The 22,282-nt window shown below is 39.4% G+C and overlaps 1 protein-coding gene across 17 annotated transcripts in view; it reads left to right on the forward strand.

Moving 5' to 3' along the window:
• The window catches only part of SYNE1 (spectrin repeat containing nuclear envelope protein 1), a 327,350-nt gene that overhangs the window by 155,379 nt on the left and 149,689 nt on the right, over positions 1–22,282 (forward strand). For 16 of the 17 annotated variants that reach the window (XR_008234789.1, XM_052784707.1, XM_052784709.1 and 13 more), the window contains 13 exons: positions 1,523–1,687; positions 3,137–3,493; positions 7,430–7,566; positions 8,495–8,672; positions 10,703–10,885; positions 13,023–13,166; positions 13,502–13,657; positions 15,049–15,213; positions 16,366–16,538; positions 17,400–17,553; positions 17,697–17,840; positions 20,133–20,297; positions 21,641–21,958. Coding sequence is in view for 16 of the 17 variants with exons in the window: in XM_052784707.1 (XP_052640667.1) it covers positions 1,523–1,687; positions 3,137–3,493; positions 7,430–7,566; positions 8,495–8,672; positions 10,703–10,885; positions 13,023–13,166; positions 13,502–13,657; positions 15,049–15,213; positions 16,366–16,538; positions 17,400–17,553; positions 17,697–17,840; positions 20,133–20,297; positions 21,641–21,958 (2,439 nt within the window). In the remaining variant the exon portion in view is untranslated. The remainder of the gene's footprint in view (positions 1–1,522; positions 1,688–3,136; positions 3,494–7,429; positions 7,567–8,494; positions 8,673–10,702; positions 10,886–13,022; positions 13,167–13,501; positions 13,658–15,048; positions 15,214–16,365; positions 16,539–17,399; positions 17,554–17,696; positions 17,841–20,132; positions 20,298–21,640; positions 21,959–22,282) is intronic. The other variant, XM_052784708.1, reaches the window with a different exon arrangement.

Here is a 22,282-nt window from a genome sequence, read left to right on the forward strand (position 1 = left end):
CTCGTATAACTCCACTTCTTTCAGCGGCATTAAATCTGGAGCCAAGATCACTGACTAACTCAATACAATGCTTTTAAACTTGTGTGAAAAGAGTATCATAAGTGAGCATGGCAGTGTTCTCCTAAAATCAATACACATCAATACATTTAATTTCTTAAGCAAGAAAGACAGTTTTGCAGTCTTTCCCTTGGGAGAGAACAGCACTGACAGGAACTGGTAGAAGTCATTGCTACCAGAAGAGACCAACTAAAGCTGTACTTTGCCTCCACTCTCCCCCTCTATTGGTGCTATATTTTGGTGTGAGCAAAGTAAACAGAGGTGCATGGTTGCCTTTCTTGGGGGATCTTTTCCTTCCCTAGGGAGCTATCTATTTTGTTTAGAGTGAGGCACACGTAGACATATTCTTACTCTGTTTTTGCATAAAATGCATTAAGATGTGAAAAGTTTGAGGATTTACTTTATGTCGTCTTTGTTTAGCTGGTAACCATCCATTGTCTAGTTGGTCAACAGATTCCGAGAAATTACAATGATTATTTTCAGAGGGAACAGTAGGGTTTATTAATCTAACTTGATCTTTAAAAGCATTAGTTGAATGTTGAGTTATTCAAAATTAAAAATAACTGGAGTTCAGTTCATAAGTAAGTGGTGGTTTAGTTTGAAACTGATTTAAAGACACTTGGATCTAGGGTATCCACACAGGAGTAAAAAGTCATTTGATTAGCTCAGTTCACTTTTGGTTAGTTTTGATAAACATTCCCGAGTGTTAGCTCACAAGAATATAAGAACAAATCTACTCAGTCAAACCAAAGGCAAATCTAGACCAGTACACTATTTCACCTGTTTGTAGTAAGGTAAACTGCTCCTACTTGAAGCTTACATTAAAAAGCTAAGATGGAGCCATGAAGCTGTTGTTTGTCTGTGTCGGGGAAAGCATCCTCCAGGGCTGCAAGGCAGGTAGCTGGGGACGGCCACCACTTCTGATGTCATGGTTGAAATAGGACTCAGCACCATAAGAACCTTTTGCACTTTTGAACAGCAGAAGTCCTCCTTTGTGCTCTCTTCGTATGGGACATCTCTGTGACGCTGCTTAGCATTTATAGAGACTTGGTGCTTCTAAATAAGAGCTGTGTTTCCAGCAGCATGCTGCTCCCTGGGAGGACTCATGGGTGATCTCTAAGACGCTCTCCAGGGTGTATTGGGAAAAGCGTGCCAGAGTTGCGCAGCTGCAGCTTTGACATCTATTAAACAATACATTTTGTGTTAAAGGTTGTGTTAAAGTACATTTTTGCATACATTTTCAGAAGGCTTCTTCATCTTTTGCTCCAGCAGAACATGCCTGTCTGGACCAACCTAAACCAAACCTTGTGCAGCATAGCCCTGTGTTCTGCTGCTATAAGCTGTGCTCTATTCAGCATTCAAATGGACTCTATAGAGTCAGACCAGCGCTCTATACCACTGCATGCTTAAAGCCAGGACAGTATGTAAGCACTTTAATGGTCTTTTTTTTTCACCTGAATGATAGGAGAAAATGAGGAAAGTGGAAGATATTGTGAAGGATCATTTGCTATACCTTGATGCTGTGCATGAATTCACAGACTGGCTCCATTCTGCAAAGGAAGAGCTGCACCGCTGGTCAGATTCATCTGGAGATACATCAACCATACAGAAAAAGCTGGCCAAAATCAATGTAAGATAAGTTAGCTTTCCTGGTTTCATCTGCAATTCACACCCTATGCTCTAAAATAGGCCAGAGCCAAAAAGTTGTGTGATCTTGCTCTTTGTGTATTTGAAATGGTGATTACGTTTCAGTGAGCTGAAAGCAAGCTTTCTAAGCTACGTTCCATTTTTGCCTCCCTTCCCATGTTAAACTGATGGAGTAAAAGTACAATCCGACCTGAGTTAGCCACAGCACACATGGAAACAATTTGTAAGAGCAGAAGCCCAGTGGCATCGCAGAAGGATGTGGCTTAGCTGATTAACGAATACTGTTCTGTCCTCATTCCTGCACATGCTTTCTCCGTGAGCAGAGTTGTCTGAATCAAAGTCAGAAACAACCTTTCCTGATTTGCGTGAAATGGAGATGCATAAAGCAATGCAAGGATTGTTCTCCCCAAACACAGTAGAAATGTATGGGTTGCCTCCCAGTGTATACTCTCCTTACCCTGGCATCCATTCCTAGGCATTCGAGTGTCTAAGCAAGTTTTGTGTTCCTGAATGCAACATTAAAGCAGGCTGACTGCATGTTTTGCTCCCGCCTGATGTTTACGTTCAGGTACTCATGTGAGCAGCATTTTACTCTGCTCCTAAACATGAGAGAGTGGGCCAGTGAACAGACTACTAGGTGAGGATTCAGGGTACCCGAGATCAAATTACAGATTTGTTGTATACTCTTGGGTAGTTCTTAGTCTCCTTTGTGCTCAAACTCCCCATGTATAAAACGGGGAAGGGAGGAGGTAGCAGTTTTTAGCTTGTAAGACTAACAAGAGAACAAATAGCATTACTCTGGCATGCAGTGTTTGGGATGATATTTATATTCTCCAGCTTCTTAAGCTGAAAACTCCCCAAATTCCCTTGCAGCCTGTGTGAGATTGAAATAGGACACTGTAGAAAGAATTCACTGCTGAAAAAAAAAAAAAAAACCCCAACCAAAAAAGAAAGAAGACATGTGCAACCAATTATGGCACATCACAGATCACGGGTAGGCTGTAAAAGGCTGTTCCTGAGCAACGCAGTTGTGTTTTTAGAACTGCCGTGAGCAGCTACGCGCACCACCAGTGTTCCTGACCTAAAAGATCGCGACAAAGTTCCTATTTTCCGCACCTTCACCTGATCGCTATTTTCAGTTTCCAAAAGGAGCGCTTTCTCCGCTAAGCGTATGAAAGCGCCAGGACGGCTGCTGGTTCAAAGTAAAGCCCTCTTGACCCGACTCTGCTTTTCGCCCGCCCTCCGGCAGCGCGCTGCTCGCAGCCTGGCTGCCCCGAAAAGCGCTGCTGCCGCTGCTGCCGCCGCCGCCGCCGAAGCCGCTGCCGGTCCCCGTCCCCCCGTGTCCCCCCTCCCCGCCCCCGCTTCCCCACCGCCCCTTCCCACCGCCGGCGACGGCAGCGCGGCGGGTTACCACGGCCATGTCGCCTTGCAGGAGCTGGTAGAGTCCCGCCAGACCGGCGCGGGCCGCCTGGGCCGAGTGGAGACGCTGGCTCCCGCCGCGAAGCGCAGCACGACGGCCGGCGGGTGCCAGCTGCTGGCGGCCGAGATGCAGGCCCTGCGGTCGGACTGGAAGGAGTGGGAAGAGAACGCCTTCCGGAGCCAAAGCAGCCTGCGGGATGCGCTGAGCCGGATGGCCCTGTCGGAGCAGGAGTTCGCGGGGCGGGTGGAGCAGCTGGAGGAGGCCGCGCGGCGGTTCGGCGGGCTGCTGGCCGGCTGGTCGCGGAGCCTGGCCCCCCTCGACGGCCGGCACACCGACGGCGAGGTCGTGGAAAGCTGGCGCAGGGAGAAAGTAAGGTCACGGCTCTTTTCCTAGCGGCTTTTCGGTTGCGAACGTACGGTTGCCGGGGGCAGAAAGCTTCTGCCGAGAGGGATTGTCAGGTAGAAAACGATGCAATGCATTTGTGCAAAATATTTCTATGGAATCCCAACTTTCCAAACTTGTTTTTGTAACTGTAATCGCCGCGAGCGGCGTTTACGGAACACGTTTCTCCCCTCTGCTGCACAAGGCTTAGCAAATGCTGCCTGGGTCTTGGATGTTAAAAACCGGGCTTGCCTCCGAGAAAGTGAAGGAGCTAGCACACCAGCTCTGAACTTCCCTTCCAAGTTGCTCAGCGTTTCAGGCTGGAGTAGCGCTTGGTCGGGGAAATGTGAAGCGTTTCCTAAAAGCCAAGTAGCAGCTGGAGCCATTTCTTACTTATACTTTGTCAGGAGCGTATTGAGCTTAGACATTCCATTTCTGGAAACATCCTTCACATTACACACGTTGAGATCTTGTCCAATATTCAGAGAAGTTATACTGGAACCAGTATACTTGCTAATCGCTTTGCTATGGAATGCAATGGAATTTAGAGAAATAGAGAGGTTGTTTCTGTTCATGATTGTCTTCTGGCAAAAAAATCCACATTCATGTATCACACACACACATTATATATAAATATACATATATGCATTCACATCAATCAAGATACATGTTTGTATGTATCTCAGCTACTGAGAGTCACAGATGTCAAGAAAAGATACAGAGTATGTCCCTTTCAGGGTAGTGTTGCAATAAATCACTTTCAGTAAAGGAAGAGAGGCGCGTGATGTTTGCTTTCTGACCCCTTGACTGAAGAAATGTTCAAAAAAAAAACCAGAACACCTTCTCTTTGAACTGAGGTTATAAATCTCTTCCTCCAGTGTCTGTGCCAAGTTATTTCTGTGGCTTCCCCTTTCACAAAATTCCCTGACACAGATTGATAGAACCTGCTTGCTTGAGTGCCAGTACGTATCTGTAGGAGTAGCAAAGCTGACAATACATTGGAGCAAATAATGGTACAAATACGCAAAGTTTTCCACGATTCTTATGTTTTTAAAAAGGAAAAGAAGTCATGGAATTGTCATCAACATACAGCAACAATTACCAGACATCTTTAATTTACAAATGGAGAACTACTAAATTCAAAGGATATTGCTTTTATTAATAGTATATATACTGTGTATGTACTGTAGCTCTATGTAACAAACTTTATTCAGATTAGGCAGTTGTAAACATTGGCTAATGAGGAAAATGCAGAGGAATCTCAAGATTTACTATGCACAACCCTACTATGTAATTTTATTTATAGTTAGAGGAAATGTGACAGTAATCCTTCCATTTCTGGACCCCAGGGATAGGTCTTATTGTGAACAAAAAATAACACTGCAGCTTTCCATTTCCATTGTCTCACAGTCATTCTGTAGCCATGTAAGCCAAGGCCACAAATTAAAAACGTATTTCCTAATTCTCGGAATTAGCAAACTCATTCTGTTATTCTGTTATACTCAAGCTCTGTTCCTTTAGCTATGTGCAACATAAGAGCAACAGATCCTGCACTTGGAATTCAGCAAATTATTTTGGTAATTGTCAGATTCAAAATTAAATCCAAGTGGCTGCCACAGTTCTATCAGTGTTTCTGTACGGAAAAATGCCATAGTTAAATGTACCCTGTTTTGCAAGTTAAGGTTCCTGTTTGTTAATAGGTTATGCCTAAGGCTCTATGTCACCAGAATGATCTTTTAGTAGTTATTGAGGTAGGTTATTTGCAACTGAAAAATCGTCATTGAAAACAGGCAATTCTAACCCTGTGCTACTCTTAGGACATGTTTTCTTTACCCCCCAAAAAGCTGCTAGTATTTCATTATGGTGATTCCTGCCCTACACAATTTGTGACATCCTGTGTTTAAGTAATGGCCATTGTGGTGTTATTCCTAATGCTTTCAAAAAAAGGCCTGTGTGTAGTTTAACATAAAGTAAGATAAAGTAGTTTACATTTTTTTCTAAGCAACATTGTTATTATATAATTACTTAATTCAAAAGCTACTTTATGTGGCATTGAAACAAACTGGCAGTGTGACTAGTTCAAGTATCTTTTAATTACAGTTGAACAGATTTCTGGTGTATGAGTAACCTAAAGCAGAAAAAGTCCATACAAGCATGAATAATGTAAATGAGAGGAGTCCTGAAAATCTGCTGTAGCAAAATATTTTTTCATACTTGCAAGAACACATGAAAGTTTGTACACATAACACATCTGAAATGTCTCTAGACTTAATTTTACAGGGCTTCTCTGTGATCTATAAATGCTGACAGATTTCAGTAATGTTAATATAATCAAGCTGTGATTATGACCTAAACCACTGTTATTCACAGCCGACGCATGTTTGTAGTTTTATTCTTCTCAAAATGGATTGTTGTGTTTTTTCTTCCTAGCAGTTCAGGTACTACAAAGCAGCAATCTCTCTCTCTCTCTCTCTCTCTCTTTTTTTTTTTACTTGCTCAGAAATGCATGATATAGGTCTTAAAAAATTAATTTCACAGTTCTGCAGACTTTTTCAGGAAAAGGGGTATGAAGCAAGCACAAAGTTCCTTGTGGGCAGCAGACACAGGAGCTGAATCCCTGGCTTTTGGCCATTTGCTGTTCTTACCAAGTCTGTTGATTTAATTGGCTTGCTAGACCCTTGCTAATGTTTCTTTCTATTTTTGACTTACATAAAGGGACATCTGTTTATTGCAGAATTAGTTAATACTTTACAGTGAAACGTCTACTCAGTGAGCATTTTTATCTCCGTAATGTAGATTGTGAGATTTTGGAAACCTTCTGCATATATTTTCATGTACACCATTTGTACCTTTCCTGAACATTCAATTTTGTGCTGATAGATTATTAGAAACTGTTTACTATGTATATTTTCAATCATCATTTTTTTATATCTTCAGAAACATGATTTGAGGACTTCCTTGTCCCACTTCCACACTCCTGTTCAAATCTATCTTCACTTTCATATGACCTGTTTCTTAAGTTTATATCATACATTTCTTCCAGATTGGCACTTAGATTTAACCAAACTAGTCTATGCATGCCAAACACTCTGGCCTGCCTGTGCTGCAGAACCTCTGCATAAATGTAACTAGCTAGAAGATTGTCTTTTCTCCCTGGTAGTTTAAGAGGAATGCCTGAAGAATTTAGTTTCTAGTGAGATGAGGAGCCAAGCCTGCACTGCTCATTATGCTGGAGTAGCTGGCGGGGTTCTGCAGTGGAGGTGCTGTGGTTGTCAACAAGGACTGTTTTTGTTGGAGTGGTTATCACACCTCTTCCAGTGATGTAAGATAAGCCAACAAAAGCATTTTTTTTTGTTGGCTTAGCTGTCTCCAAAGCAAAAGTCTTTCCAGTGCAGCAATGACAGGCAGTAACCCATTTACTCTCACAGGATTGTGAGCAGCTGTACTTTTACATCATGAAGCCCTCTGTGAAAGAGTTGAAGCTGTTAAAAGCCTTGTGCGTAAATTAATTTTTTGGATACAGCTCAAAACAGTTTTTATTGAACATGCTAAGCTCAAGCCAACAGGCTAATTACATTTAGACAAACATATATTATTTGCTGTTCCCTAATTGTGTGTACTTTTATATGTATACAGCTAACTGACAATACCATAGCTCATTTATTAAAATGAAATTTATATCTTAAACTGTTCTTTGAGAACACTTTGAGCTAAGAAAGTTGAGGCTTCCAGAAATTTGGTCTCTAGAAGCTCATAGTTTCAAATAAGCTTCTGTGGGTTTGACTGCTAAAATACTCTTGAAAGTGAATGTGCATAGATCATAAATGAAGTTGAATTTAAATTCTGATAAATTTTGATTCAAAAGATTTATTTATTTATTTTTTAATTTACTCACCAATATTGTTCATTTGTTTGTTTTAACAGGAAACATTGGATGCTCTGGTAAAGTCTGAACATATGACAGATGAGATCAAAACTCAGTTAAATGATCTTTGTAGATTTTCCAGAGATTTGAGTACTCATTCTTCAAAGGTTTCGGGGTTGATTAAGGAGTATAACAGGTACACGTTCATCTTGTTTATAGTTAATCAATCCAATGTGTGGGGGGGGCGTGAGCTGTCTTTTAGGGAATGATTAATTAGAATTTTAGAAGTAGAAACAGAGCTATACAATGATTAGAATCATTATTTTGATTTTGGTGTCAATAGAGGTTGTAAAAAAGTAGCAATTTGGGTTTTTTTTATAAAAGCCAGGCTCCGCCACTAAACGCATCTGAAACTACTGTATATCCACACCTGACTCATTACAGGAGGAATCCTGGTAAGAAACTGTGAGGTAGCACTATGGCATATTTGTCTGAAGGAGGAACAAGCTGTATCAGCTATTTAAGATCTTTTTCTTAATTTTGTTCTTCAGTTTACTTTTCTTTGACTAGCTGGTTCCTTGAAACAGGAGAGCTAGTATTTGCTTGCTTTCTTGCTTTCTCTCAGGTCACCCTAGCTGATTTACTTGGGAGCGTGACACCTGCATTTCGGACGCAAGAGTCTGTTGTTTCTTGCAGGGGGTTATAGCTTTCGGCTTCTCTAGCTGCAGAAGGGTGTGATGACCCAGACTGATCCCTTCTAACGTTACGAACTTAACTGAGCCACAGAAGTTAGAATTGTAATCACTGTAGTTCCATGCCCAGAGAGAGAGAGAGGGGCTTGCAGAAACTGTGCCTAGGTGCGCCGAGTCACTCTCTGGAAACACTTATACCTGTCTATCTGTGACAGTTATGTCCCAATTTACATGCTTCGCTTTTAAGGAACTGAAAGCTTCTAATGGATTTCCTGGTGCCTCAGAGAAGTGCTTAAATTTGGTAGGAGGAATCCAGGTTAACCTAAACTTACCATTGTATTTCAGAGAACTAAGTAATAGCATTGTCATCTAACAGTCCTGCCTTTCCTCCCTCCCTTGCTCTCTTCTGCTTCCCTGATGTGATAAACCCAGCCTCTGCCTGCAAGCTTCAAAAGGATGTCAGAGCAAAGAGCAGATCTTGCAGCAAAGATTTCGGACGGCTTTCAGGGACTTCCAGCAGTGGCTGGTCAATGCAAGAGTCACCACAGCCAAATGCTTTGACGTGCCTCAAAATATCAGTGAAGCTTCAGCAAGTCTGCAGAAAATACAGGTAACTCTAGAGCAGTAAAATATTAGTCTAAGGGAGACCCAGTCAGTTTCATATAAAGCTCAGACTGAATTGTTTGGTTAATTACTAATTTTTGTTAATGTTGTTATTGTCAACACTAAAGGTGACTAATTGCAAGGAAATAAACACTTATTTTTCTTTTTTAATCTGGTTTGTGTAGTTAATTTTTGGGCTACAGATAGTCTCTACCACAGTAGATTTCCTTGTTTATTTCTTTTTTACAATAGGAAAAATACATGTTTTTAAAGTAGGAGAGTACCGTAAAATCAGAACGATATCAGAATCAGGACTTAGTACCTGGAATTATTTCAAAGTTATGTAAATATTCTTCCTCATATATGAAAATAGAGCCCTTATAGTGCAAGAACAGTCTTAAAATGTATGCAGTGTGAGCAGGCATTTAAAAAGCTTATTTTTCACAACAAGCTAAAACAAGCCCCAACAACTCTGTGGAAATTAATGCCAATTAAAAGTATTTTATTAAAGCAAGTGAAAGAAATACTTTTATGAATAGAATATAACTTTAATTTTAGCTGAAAATAGCAAAATGAGAATTACATAATGAGACTGTTAAAACTTCAGTTAGATAGTATAACAGAAGAAATTCATATCAGTTTCTCAGAAAATACCAAAACCCAAATCACGTCCTCCTTATTTTGGCGATTTTGCTTTCCCTTGCTTAAATGTTTTACTTAAAAGTGTAAACGATACTGTATTAATATATCAAATCTTTGACTACACCAAAATGAGAATATGTTTAGAGGAACTATCAGGGGAAAAATCCTAGTAGTTTTTGACATTAAATATAAGAGTTTTAGCAAGGGTTTGTTTGGTTTTTTCAACAGTGGTAAGATTTTTTGTCTTTATCACCACAGCCCCTCCATAGCATAAGACCTTACTTTGTTCTCCTTGTCCCTGAAAACTGCCTTAGATGAAATAAACTTTTTTTTGACATGGAGTAACTGCTTAGGACTTCTAGAGATGCCTTGGTAACCTGTATAAACTTAAAATTTTATTTTTGTTAAAAGTTAACATTCTGTCTGTTAGCACATTTGACATCATTAAGTCACAAGGCAATTATATCTCTGATTTTGATACAGCTGGAACTTGAACCAAGTATCTCAAAGCTAACAGACCCTTTGCATTCTCTCCTGAGACCTCTAGTGTAACACAGAATCAGAACCTGACTTAGTAATTTTTGTATCATCAAGCCTGTTACTTCTGAACTTGCATGTAACCTTATGGTTATGGATATAAAACTATTTGTGTATCACATAATCATGATAGTAACAGTTTAAAATATTGGTATTTAAGACCACTAAATTCCTTTGAGTTCTAAATATTCACAAGATCTTTTAATAATTACAAGTTATAAGAACGTTATCCCAATACACTGAATTTAAAAATCTGGCTGTTTCCTTACATTTCTGTATAATTCCTGCACATGTGTTTTTCCATATGCTTCTTGCACACCAGCATTGTGCAAGATTTCTGTGAAGAAAAATACTTTCAGACAGGGAAGGTAAATTAAGGATGCAGAGGGATAAATCACACGGCTTAGACGTTGCACAGGGTCTAAGTGTCAGCCCACACCCCTCTGTGCCCATTGGGATTCCAGCATGGCTGTCACCCACGGGCAAGGCTGCAGTCCTTTGTGTGCCTCAGAGTGGGCCCCAGCTCAGAGTGGTTCCCTGAAATAAAACTGTTACTGTTTTCTGTACCATGGAGATTTAAAGAAGTGTAATACCCAACTAAATGACCAGTAATTGTTTCAGGAAATGCAGAACATACAGGTAATCCTAGAGTCTTAATATATATATTATTTAGATGTGTGGCACTTCTGTTGTCCCTAAATCCCATAAATATGAACGATATCAAAATGGAAAATGCGTTAGCATGTTACTGAGCAGAAACAATAAGCTCTTATCCCTGTTAAATTTTCTGGGAGCTTGCCATTGACCTTTGCTGGGACCCAAAGTTCACCAATTAGCTTCTTTTATTACTATTTTTAGGAATTCTTGTCAGAAAGTGAGAATGGGCAACAAAAACTAAACCTGGTTGCATCCAAAGGAGAACTGCTGTGCTCTATTTTACCAAAGGAAAAGGCTAAAGTTATCTGGGACAAATCTGCTACAGCTAAAGAAGATTGGAAAAATTTTATCACCACCCTCCACCAGAAGGAATCTGCATTGGAGGTATTGAACCAGTCACAGTAGGGAAGGATTGGATCTAAATTTCCTCTTTGCTTTTTATTTCAAACAGCACAGTTTAGATTTTGTATATAGCTGTAAGTGTTTATGATATGACAGAACTAATAAATAGCTGTTTTCAAGAAGTCTCAGTCTTCCACTTACATTTTACTTTTGTTTACTTATATCCTTTCTACCTGATTCCACTTTGATTTAAGTGGGGTATTTCATGCAGAAGGGTGTTGTTCAGAGTAGCTGAAGGTAGGAAAGACAGCAGTAGGTCAAATTCATTAACATGAGTCTCATCAAATGTACTGGATTATTAAAACACATTTTCTTTTTTAAGGACTCTTTTAGCATAGGTTTCTGACACTGTTGCTGATTGAATAGTCCCAGTACAGTGGGTAAATGTTGTCTCTCTCATTGCAAACTGGTGGAATGTAATGATTTATTTGAGCAACTTTTGAAATAAACCCCAGTGTCTTTCTCTGTTCAGAACTCACAATTCAACCAGCACCGAAGCGGAATATCTTAAAAACATAATCTCTTTTAAGGTCATAGGTTTCAAGGTCAAAAGGTCTTAGCTGGAATTCCCTGCATAGTATAGGAGAATTAAAGTTCCTAGGCATTCCTGTTTCAAACCAATGCTGCCTAGCCAGCTGAGGAGAAGTTTAAATACATTTAATACATTGCGTAGGAAAGCCTTTCAAAGAAAATTCTCAGGTAGCAAGGACTAACCTTTCTTCATGTCACGGTTGCCATGGAAAGAGGATGTTCTTAGAGGTTAATCTTTTGGAGCCAAGCATTTTTCAGTCTCATAGGCTTCGTTTTTCACTCTGATGTTTAATTTAAGTGGTAAGGCTATAGCTAAAAAGAAAACTAAATCAGTTGGGGGGGGGTTGAATAAAAATAACTAGGGCACAGGAACTATGCTGTTCAGGTTTCTATTCCATGTGAATTATTTCAGATGCTCTTTTTTCTAATCATGCAGAATAAGCCTACAAGAAAAATATGCAGGCACTGAAGGAATGCCTACATATGCCTATATGCACATGTTTTTATAACCAAAATTTTACATTAAAAAAGAATATAATCAGAAATGATCCCCAGGATTGGGTTGAACTTAGTCATACATCACCTAGGAACAGTGGCAGCGCACTTAAGGAGGAGTGTCGGCAACTATACCATGCAGCCGCTCGCTCCTCCCCCCTCCCCCCCCGAGTGGGATGGGGAGGAGAATCAAAAAAACGTAAAACTCGTGGGTTGAGATAAGAACAGTTTAACAATTGAAATAAAATAAAATATTATAATAACAATAATAATAACAATAATAGTAATGAAAAGGAAGATAACAAAAAAAAAAGAGAGAAATAAAACCCAAGAAAAACAAGTGAGGCACAATGCAGTTGCTCACCACCCACTGACGGATGCCCAGCCAGTGCCTGAGCAACGATCAGCACCTCCTGGCCAACTCCCCCGAGTTTATATACTGACCATGATGTCCTGTGGTATGGAATATCCCTTTGGCTAGCTCGGGTCAGCTCCCTCCAAGCTTCTTGTGCCCCTCCTCGCTGGCAGAGCATGGGAAACTGAAAAAGCCTTGACTTACGATAAACACTACTTAGCAACAACCAAAACATCAGTATGTTATCAACATTATTCTCAAATTAAATCCAAAACACAGCACTGTACCAGCTACTAGGAAGAAAATTAACTCTATCCCACCCGAAACCAGGACAAGGGGTCAGTGTGAATGACTGCAGTCAGATGTTAGGTAACTCTTATTCCAAATTAGCCTTTCTTCAGACTGCCTTAGCTGTGTGACACCTACATTGAGTCAAAGCTCATAAGATCCCTAAAGCTTTCAGTTCAGAGAAAATTTGCTTCAGCCTCCGCTCAACTGTGTAGACATATCCTACATTGTTGCCTTTATTTTGCCTCCTAAAGAGGCGCTCTCTCAGACTTTTCTTTCAGTGTCTGTTTGCGGGATGGGAAGGAGGAGAGCTGGTGTCATTTATTTGAAGAGCTGTGTAAAATTTGACTGCAATTGTACGTCTTTTTTGTGTGCTTGATCTGTGTGTTCTGCATTATAGTTATGCTCAGTGCAGTGGGACTGTTCATAGAATTGCGTGTGTCTTCCCAGAACTTAAAGATCCAGATGAAGGACTTTGAAGCAACTGCTGAGCCTCTGCAGGAGTGGCTGACCACAACTGAGAAGATGGTACAAGGAAGTAACAGTCGGCTCCATGATCTTCCTTCCAAGAGGAGAGAACAGCAAAAGTTGCAGGTGACTTCTTAACGAGCCTTTTTAACACAGCTAGACTTTCCTGTCCTATCCTCCTGGCCTCATTGATTCCTTACAAAAGCTTGATCATTCTAGCATCCTGACCTCTGAATAAGATGAGAACTGGTTTCAAGGATTGCTGTTGATGATTCTGTTCCATCAGGTTTTGCATCTCCACATTTCTTATGACATGCTGCTTCATTGCTGTAGCTGTATGGTGTGCCTTTCTCAGCAAGCTTGCCAAGCTTGTCACTTCTATTTTTCATGGGGCCTTCATGCTTCTCTATTTCCTGCTTTCTTGCACCCACTCTTATTATTAATGTGCTTGTGCTTTACAGTCTGTCCTTGAGGAAGTAAGCTGCCACGAGCATCAGCTCAACAGGTTAAAAGAGAAAGCTCAGCAGCTGTGGGAGGAGCAAGCTGTCAGCAAAAGCTTTATGCGCAGAGTGTCTCAGTTGTCTTCTCAATATCTTACGCTAAGCAATCTGACAAAGGTAATGCACCCAGTGTATGTGCTTTTAAGCAGTTCATTTGAAGTATGTGGGGAAAAAAGGAAAGACTGAAATGTGAAACACTGCAGTTGTCTTGCTTGTCTGCTCTGTGGTATGTCTGAGCTATCTTCTCTTTCACACTGGCTTTAAAGAGTGGGAAGTAAGGACCTGGATAATTCCGTGGACAGTCAGTAAAATGAAATTGTGATTTTATTTTTTTTTAATGTGTTTTGATTAGAAAGTAAACCCCACCTGATTATACAATAATCAGGTTTGATTTTGATTATTTCAAGCATTGAAGGTCTTCGTATTAGGACTCTTTATTTTTGACAAAGTTCCTGTCTTGGAGGAGGCTTGATATTGAATTAGGATTATAGTTACTACAGTAACGAGAATAATTTAGGATATAGGAAGTGTGTTATAGGATAACAATTCAATTCAGAAAGTATTTATGTTTCAGCAATTGCTAGTTTGTTAATTTCTACTTTTTCTGTGGAAATAAAAATTATAAAGCATATCTAGAGCTGTATGACTTACTGAAAATGATTGTATGCATGGCCATAATAAATTTTCATGACTGGAAAATGAGAAAGGGAAAGATGCATGAGTTACTAACATTGGCTTATGTGGACAGAACTTGTAGGAGATGTCAGGATGAGAAGAAGGAATTTGAGGCAGAGGATACATATGATCCATCCTATGAAAGAAATCCTGAAATTCTTTGGATAGCCATGGACGCTTGAGAAAGATCCCTCTCAGTAACTTCCTAAGCCTGTTTCACTGGCTTGACTTTAGTTCTCTGTCACTGTGTGAAATACACTCTGCTCTGGATTCCTGTTCACCTCAGGCCTTTTAGCAATGTAACTTGAGCATTTATTTTTGAGTCGTGTGACTGCCAGTGATTTTTCAGAAGAATGGTTATGCCAATGGGAGTCATTGAGAAAAACAGGTCTGTAGTTTCCAAGTATCAGCAAAGTAACATTGCTGCAGTGGCATAGCTTCACAGGCTTGTGCATTGACAGATTTCACAAGTTATCTTCAGTTGCAACACTGAAATGGAGTTCAGGTGTGATTTACCAGATGTTTAAGAAAAAGTGAAACCAGAAAACTCTCATCTACTTTGGATGAGGGGAGACAATTAGATGAAGCTTTACATTTAGAAAACAAAAAAGGCATTTCTGAAATTTTCATTTGTATATTATGTTTGGACAACTCATTCATGTGTGTGTATGCAAAATTCATTCCATGCTGAAGTAAGTGTACTTGTAATTATCAACATATGAAGAGAATTTCTGAGTATGGTTTATGAAACTCATTCTATAGTCCACAAGTAGGTATGGGGAATAAGGAATCCTTTGAAAGGCTGCTGGTGCTAATTGCTGTATGAATTGCAGGAGAAAGTTTCGAGAATGGATAGGGTCGTAGCAGAGCACCAGCAGTTCTCGCACAGTGTCAAAGACCTCCAGGACTGGGTGACTGATGCAGTTCACATGCTGGATTCCTACTGTCATTCCACTGCAGACAAGAGTGTTCTGGACAGCCGGATGTTAAAGCTAGAGGTATGGAAATAACAGACTCCAAAACCTGCTCTTTTTAGATCTGCAAGAAGAATGCAAATATAGGATACTTTACATTAGTCATTGCATATTAGTGTAACGACCTGTTGTTATTCAGACACTGATTTTCAATTTACTCAAAAATAACTCTTTTTATAGAGGAAAGAGCTCATTATGAGAAGTTTTCTCTAAGAAAGATATGAGGACCTTTATGACATGGAAAACTGCATATATACAGATGCTTAAAAAACTCAAAAGGTGTTGTGTGGCTGCTGAAGGTTAAATGGAAGAAGTAGGATATTCACGCCTGTTAGTTTAATGTATTATTTCCTGGATCATACAGGTGATATGAACGATTCAGAACAGCTTTTCCTATACTTGTTTGCTTTAAAAATGGTGACTATAGTTAAGAAAATAGCATCTATTGATACCACTGCACAAAAGATGTTGAGGAGCAGTACTCAGAAAACAATACTTTTTGTATTATTGATGTCTCAGATTTTGAGCCGTGGCCAAAATATGGACAAGTCCACAAAACTAGAAGGATACATCAAAAAGCAAGAGATTTAAAATTACGTTTTGCCTTTTGTTTGTTGAATCTTTCAGGTTCAGGCTTTCAGGCTTTTCATGACTTTGCATAGTGTTAAGAAGCTGTTAGTTTGCAACTGTGCAACTCCAGGAGCTGAAGTCTCTAAGCTGTTGTTGCTGATAGTCTGCTGAGTTTATATGTTGGTACCTTTGTGTTGCAAATAGATCCTAGAGCTGTAGAACTGTATTTCAGCCCTTCAGAAGAGCTTTGTCATCACATCTTGTTTTCCCTATGAATGAATCCTCCTGTTTTCCATCTAAATGACATTCCTTTTGGAATGTCAGCTTTTCCACCCAACAGTACCTTCTCTGATATGCTGTAAGTACCTGCACAGATTCCATGAAAACTTCCCTGTTAACTAAGATTTTTTTTTTTTAATGGCCTAAACCTACCCTTTGAAAGTCACTTTTTCCTTGTGAAGCCCAGCTGTGAACCCCACTGTCCCTCTTCCAATTGACTGTTTGTACAAGCTGCTAAATTTGATCAGCTCATCTTCCAGTAAAGCCAGTTGGTATATTCTTGCCCAGATAATGATAAAACTAAAATAATATCCGCTCACTTTTTAGGGACTGCTAGCAGTGAAACAAGAAAAAGAAATCCAAATGAAAATGGTTCTGACAAGAGGAGAATCTGTTCTGCAAAATACTTCTCTGGAGGGAGTACCAGCAATTGAACGGCAGTTGCAAACCCTGAAGGACAGCTGGGCTTCTCTTCTGTCTGCTTGTATCCAGTGCAAGAGGTAAAAAGGGTATGAGGTGCAGAATGATGCTTAGCAACAAAGCATTGTCAAAATTTTTGAAAAGTTAATTACAAGCATCAAATTCATATAAAATGACTGCATGTGCCTAACATTGCAGGTCTAGAGGCCTTAAGTGACATATTCATTTGAAGTAGGAAAAGGGGAGGAAACTGTGAGGGACCTAAGCTTTGTTAACACTTATTGTCAATATACTCTTAAAAGTGGATTCCACGTTCATAATCTTGTAAATTTTACTTCGAGTTGCGCTTGATGCCTTGCATTGTTCTCAGAAATTAGAAGATCTTGTTATGGACATTAATGGTTGCTCTGTCAAGATCCTGTCTGGTTTTCCACTTGCTAGCATTTCGCAGAAGGTACTGTAATTACAGTGTCCAACAGTGATGCTCAAAGTGATAGAATAAAGAAATACAGGGGAAAAAATGCAGCCTTCTTTGGTGGAGCATCACCAGTTGCAAATATTTCAATTTAAAACAAGAAAGGTAATTAAACATTAGAATGCAGCAACATTTGAATATATGCATCGGGACAGAATATTTCTGATTCTGGATCTTATGTTTTCAGTTGTGTTTTATTTACTAAAGCTAGAACATGTCAGCTAGCTACGTAACTTACGGATGTCCTTAATATTCCAAGTTTGGAAAACTTAATTTCTCTTAATCAGCCAAACAGTGTTCCTAGTTAAAACCTGTAGGGTTTTAACAGCTCTGACTCAGACTGCTTAGCTTGTGATGTATCTTTCTTATAAACAGAGTCTAGAATAACTGTATATGACTATATCTCACTGCTTAAATAGCGTGAGAACCTCCACTATCACAACAAATATGTATTTTTAAATTACAGTCAACTGGAAGGAGCTCTCTCCAAATGGACAAGTTACCAGGATGATGTTCGTCAGTTTTCCAGCTGGATGGATAAAGTAGAAGCAAGTATGAATGCTTCTGAAAGGCAACATGCTGAACTGAGGGAAAAAACAGCTGCCCTCAGCAAAGCAAAGGTGTGTTTGCTATACAACAAACGAGCAACAAGCCCATATCACCTTATAAGCAACAAAAAAGGCTGAATAACTGCAAGATTAATCTGTGGTCTTGTTTTAGTGCTGCCCATTCATAAATGTGTTCTTCTCTTTCTGTTTTGCAGCTACTCAGTGAAGAGGTGTTGAGTCACAGCAGCCTGTTGGAGACGATTGAAGTGAAAGGAAGTGGGATGGCTGAGCATTATGTCACTCAGCTTGAACTCCAGGACCTTCAGGAGCGGTATAAGTTCCTCAAAGACAGAACAAGGGTACAGTTTTTCTTAGTAGCTCTCCCTCTTGTTTTGTTGGCAACAAGGAAAAAGAGAAAGTCTTTTCATTGATCATTTATTTTACAGTTAAATGAGGATTAAAAGTTTGGAAACAGCTGTAACTTAATGTAACAGAAGGTTATTAGCGTGATTTATCAATCTGTCTTCCTGTACTACTGTGCTTCAGATCTTTTCAGAAAGGTTCTAAAAATCTGAATCTGAAAAAATCATCAGGTGAATAGTCTGAGGAATTCCGTGTCAAAAATCATATTGACTTCAGCACAGATATGATTTTACCCATTGTGACTGAAAAGTTGGAAGCAGCTCTGAATCTGTGATTTGCATAAATGTATGTTTTGCAATAAATGCAACCAGTCAACCAGGTAATTCACAAATGTTTGACAACTGCAGAAGCTTACTATTGAACACAAACCTTATTAGCAAGTAAACTGACTCTAATGTCAAAAGACCCAGTATGGCAAGTACTACATTTACTGATAAGTGTTAATATTGTAGATCTGGAAAAGATTAGGGCATAGACAGATAAAGATCAAGATGGATTTTAATGTAAGATATAAGATAAAGAAGAAATAATAAAAGACGTGGTGATACATTTAAAGCTAGCTGATTATCTCCTCTTAACCCACATTCTTCTGTGGTAATTAAATAATGCTTTATGTATGCTCAGAGACGCAAATTTTCTTCATGACAGCAGTGTAGTAAAATTGAATTTTGTTTTCTCAATGTTGTCTCAAATCTTTCCCTTGTGGAAAGGGCCAAAATACAGTTTTTCAAACACATAAGTGATTCACTGTTTTGTGGTACTCTCTTCTGCAACTGCAAAGAATGCAATGCGCTGTCTTTCTTTGGACCTTCTGTGAATAAACTCACTCAGGTTTGCCAGAAAGATGAGCAAGTCCTGGGAAGTGCTACTGAATACCTAGTATTCCTGTTAGCATGGGGATCCTCTAATCTTTACCTTTTTCTCTTGTGCAAAGCTATACAGACTGCCTGTATTGGCTCAGCTTGAGCAACAGCATGGGAAGAGTGAGAAATGGATGGTAGTTCACAGAAGCAAAAGCTCTGTACCTCTTTCTTCACGTAACAAGAAGCATCCCTTCTTTCTCTTCCAACCTAATACCCCATATGACTTTGGTCTTCCCCACTCCCAACTGTGGTGATGATGTTAAGTGTCAAGAGTACACTCAACTCGTAGAAAGAAATTTGAAGTTCAAAGCTAATAGCTGGAAAGTGAGGAATGATCAAATCCTTTAACAATCCTTTGGTCATGGGAAAACCTGACAAGCTTCCCCAAGGGTTTGTGACCCAAGCCTGAGCAGACAAAAACCTGTAATTCCCTGCAGCTGCTGTCAAAGGGCAAGAGAACTAGTCTCTCTTTCCTTCTTCCCACTACTGGGCAGGGACAGGCCTTGTAAAAGATTGATAACACTCCTCTTTTCTTCCTTCCTCCCACTACCCAGACCTGTTAGAAATAGGTAAAGCAGACAGTAGGTTCATGGCTGCTGTTTATGAAAGTGTTTTTCTTCTTATGTAGCCTGCTGCCCTGGAATGCAGCCTGTCCTGCCTCCATCTGAACTTCATTCCCTCTTCCCATAATTTCTGAGAGGATGTGAATTACATGTAGTATACTTTTCTTGTGCTTAGAAAGACTAGTCTTGTGCTAATATATGACACCTTTCCTGCTGCACCCTAGATATGGCAATAGTTTATTGCTGGGTTGTGAAATTATTGTAACTTGCTCACCCACATACACAGAAGACTTGCAGTCTGTCTTTCACTGTGCTCTGTAGGAACTGCCTGCAAAGGGCTTGGATAGTCTTCAACCCTAAAGATATTAGATACTCTTAATAGAAGATTATTATTCTATTGGAAAAAAAAATTCATGCAAAGACAATTGTGCAATTTTTAAGCTTAAACTCTTACTAATCACTTCAGTAAAGTTAATTTAAATTGGTATAAAAATTAAGAAGGTCTTTTGTTATTAGACACTAAGGTGTTATTTAAAAATGATTCCAGATCAAAACTTCAAATCCTAGAAGTCGCAAACTTACATGAAGAATCTTTTAGGATAAGTATCTGTATCCCCACATTTGCCCCCTCTTCCCCTGTAATTGATTAAGTCATCCTCAGAATCCAAGTACTCTTGAATTCTAGGAAAGCTCAGCATCAGATAGAAACTTTTCCCCTTGATGGAAGTCTGGGGTTTATGTTTTCTTGGTTTGGTGATACACTAAGTTATATACACATATATGTAAATATTTTAACAAGCAGGAGGCAGTAACAAAAGCTGAAGGACTGCTTAACTTACATCAAGAGTACCAAAGAAATCTGAAGGCCTTTGAAGTATGGCTGGAGAAGGAACAGGAAAAACTTGACTGTTTATCACATCTTGATGGTGATGCCCAGAAACAGGAGGCAACACTCCGAGAATTACAGGTACATAATGTGTAACACCCTAAATAAAAAAAAAAAAAAATCCTACTTGTAAAATAACAGAATAATATTAATTGCAAGACAAAAATTGCCTCTCTCTTCTTGTCTCGAGAACAGCTTGGAATCACATTATGTGTAAGTACTTTGCTGATCAAAGTGGTTCCAGTAAAGTCAGTGAAAACATTGTCACTCATTTCCAGAAAGAAGTGTTAGGCCTTGAATGAAATCTCCAGGCATACTAATGTTTTCTTGCAAGTACTGAATTTGTTTTAGACGTTGGCCTACCTCTTCTTTTTCCTGTGTTTCATAAAGTATCAGAAGTATTCTTTTCATTGGGTTTTCATCTTTTATTGCTCTCAGTGCAGATGCATCTACTTTCAGGCAGTTCCGGTCATGTAGGCTAGCTCCCATGGTGAGGTGGGAAAATGATTACTGAATCACTTAAGTAACAGTGAAGGGTGAACCTATAGCACTTCAGTAATTTCCCAGTTATGATCTTAAGCTGCCTTAAAGTACTTTCATAACTGTTGTTGAATTAGCAAAAGATCTGTACTTGAGTTATGAAATATTTATTACTTTATTCAGGATACTGAGAAGGTCTTTGTATGATCAGGGACTCTGCATCTATGTCTTGTTATTATAGTTTACTTTACAAAATCTGAATCCATTTTGAAAATCTGAATATATATCTCAAATATAAACTAAGATGACACACAACTGTATTTTGTTAAGATAATTTCCTGGTTATGTTTTCTAATCATATTGAATCTCTTCATACTTTCTAATCAAGTTCTAATAAGCATGAAAACATGACACATGTCCAGAAAAGGGTATTGAGAATTATTTTAGAATGATATCTCAAACATATGTAAAAATAAATAGGTTTGTTTATTTTAAAAGATTGAAGCCTCACCTTGTTCCTTGTTTTTAAACAGATTCAATTTTAGAATCAGTCTTACTACAGTCTGCTTGCCACAGCTGGGAAGTTTTGAATTTAAGGCTGTGCTGAATGGATTGCATCCATCTCATGCCAGCTCAGGCAGCTAATGTTTCAGAACTGATGATAAGCTTAGCAGAAGGAGAAAGAATTTAATGCATGCTTTGGCAATAATTTTCTCCAATTCACTTGTCAATAATAGTGATCTTCGGTTTGCTTTGTAAGTGAGCATGCCATCGTAGGTGTTCTTAGAGATAGTATAATATGTGTTCAAACATAGATAACTAAAGGGAATGTCTAGATAATGTGAGGTAACTGCTTTTGTCTTAAGTAGAACCAGGGCTTTGTTTGCCATGTATGAATGAAAGCTGTTAATGTAGGGTATGTATCCATACCTCTGCCTTTACAGGAGCTGCAGGTCCACTGTACAGAAGGACAAGCATTACTGAATGCTGCTGTCCATGCCAGAGAGGAGGTGATTCCATGGGGCATTCCCCAGATAGAAGACCGAGCCCTGGAATCCTTACGGCAGGACTGGCAAGTTTATCAGCACAGGCTTTCTGAAGCAAGAAGCCAATTAAATGCCACTGTGAGCCGGCTGAGGTTAATGGAGAAAAAATTTCAGAAGGTTAATGACTGGCTAACAGACCTGGAGGAGAAAGTTGCTATCAGGACTGGGAGGCAGTCTGGTAGAGCAACAAAGGAGATGCAGCTTCAACAAATGAAGGTAAAGAATATAGTTAAAGCATTCCTTAAACGAAATACCATGTGAGGTTTTCACATCAGTTCCTGGTTGCACTGTGAAAATGACAGGAAGCATTGCAATTTATTCTGAGGCGGTGCCTAGAACGATGGATCCAAGACAGCTTCGTGCCCTCTGGGTCCAGGTTTCACCCATTTTACTGGTAGAGGTATGGCTATATCAATGTTGAAATCTCATAGGGAGATTTGGAATTCGTGTGCCCTGTGGTCCTGGAGTGGGAAAGTGTTAATGTGGTAACAGCAGTAAAATGTGACCAGCTGTGTTGTGAAGTCTCTGCTGTGTTGATGT

Source organism: Harpia harpyja, chromosome 4 (genome assembly GCF_026419915.1).
Source record: "Harpia harpyja isolate bHarHar1 chromosome 4, bHarHar1 primary haplotype, whole genome shotgun sequence".
In the NCBI taxonomy this organism is placed as follows: domain Eukaryota; kingdom Metazoa; phylum Chordata; class Aves; order Accipitriformes; family Accipitridae; genus Harpia; species Harpia harpyja.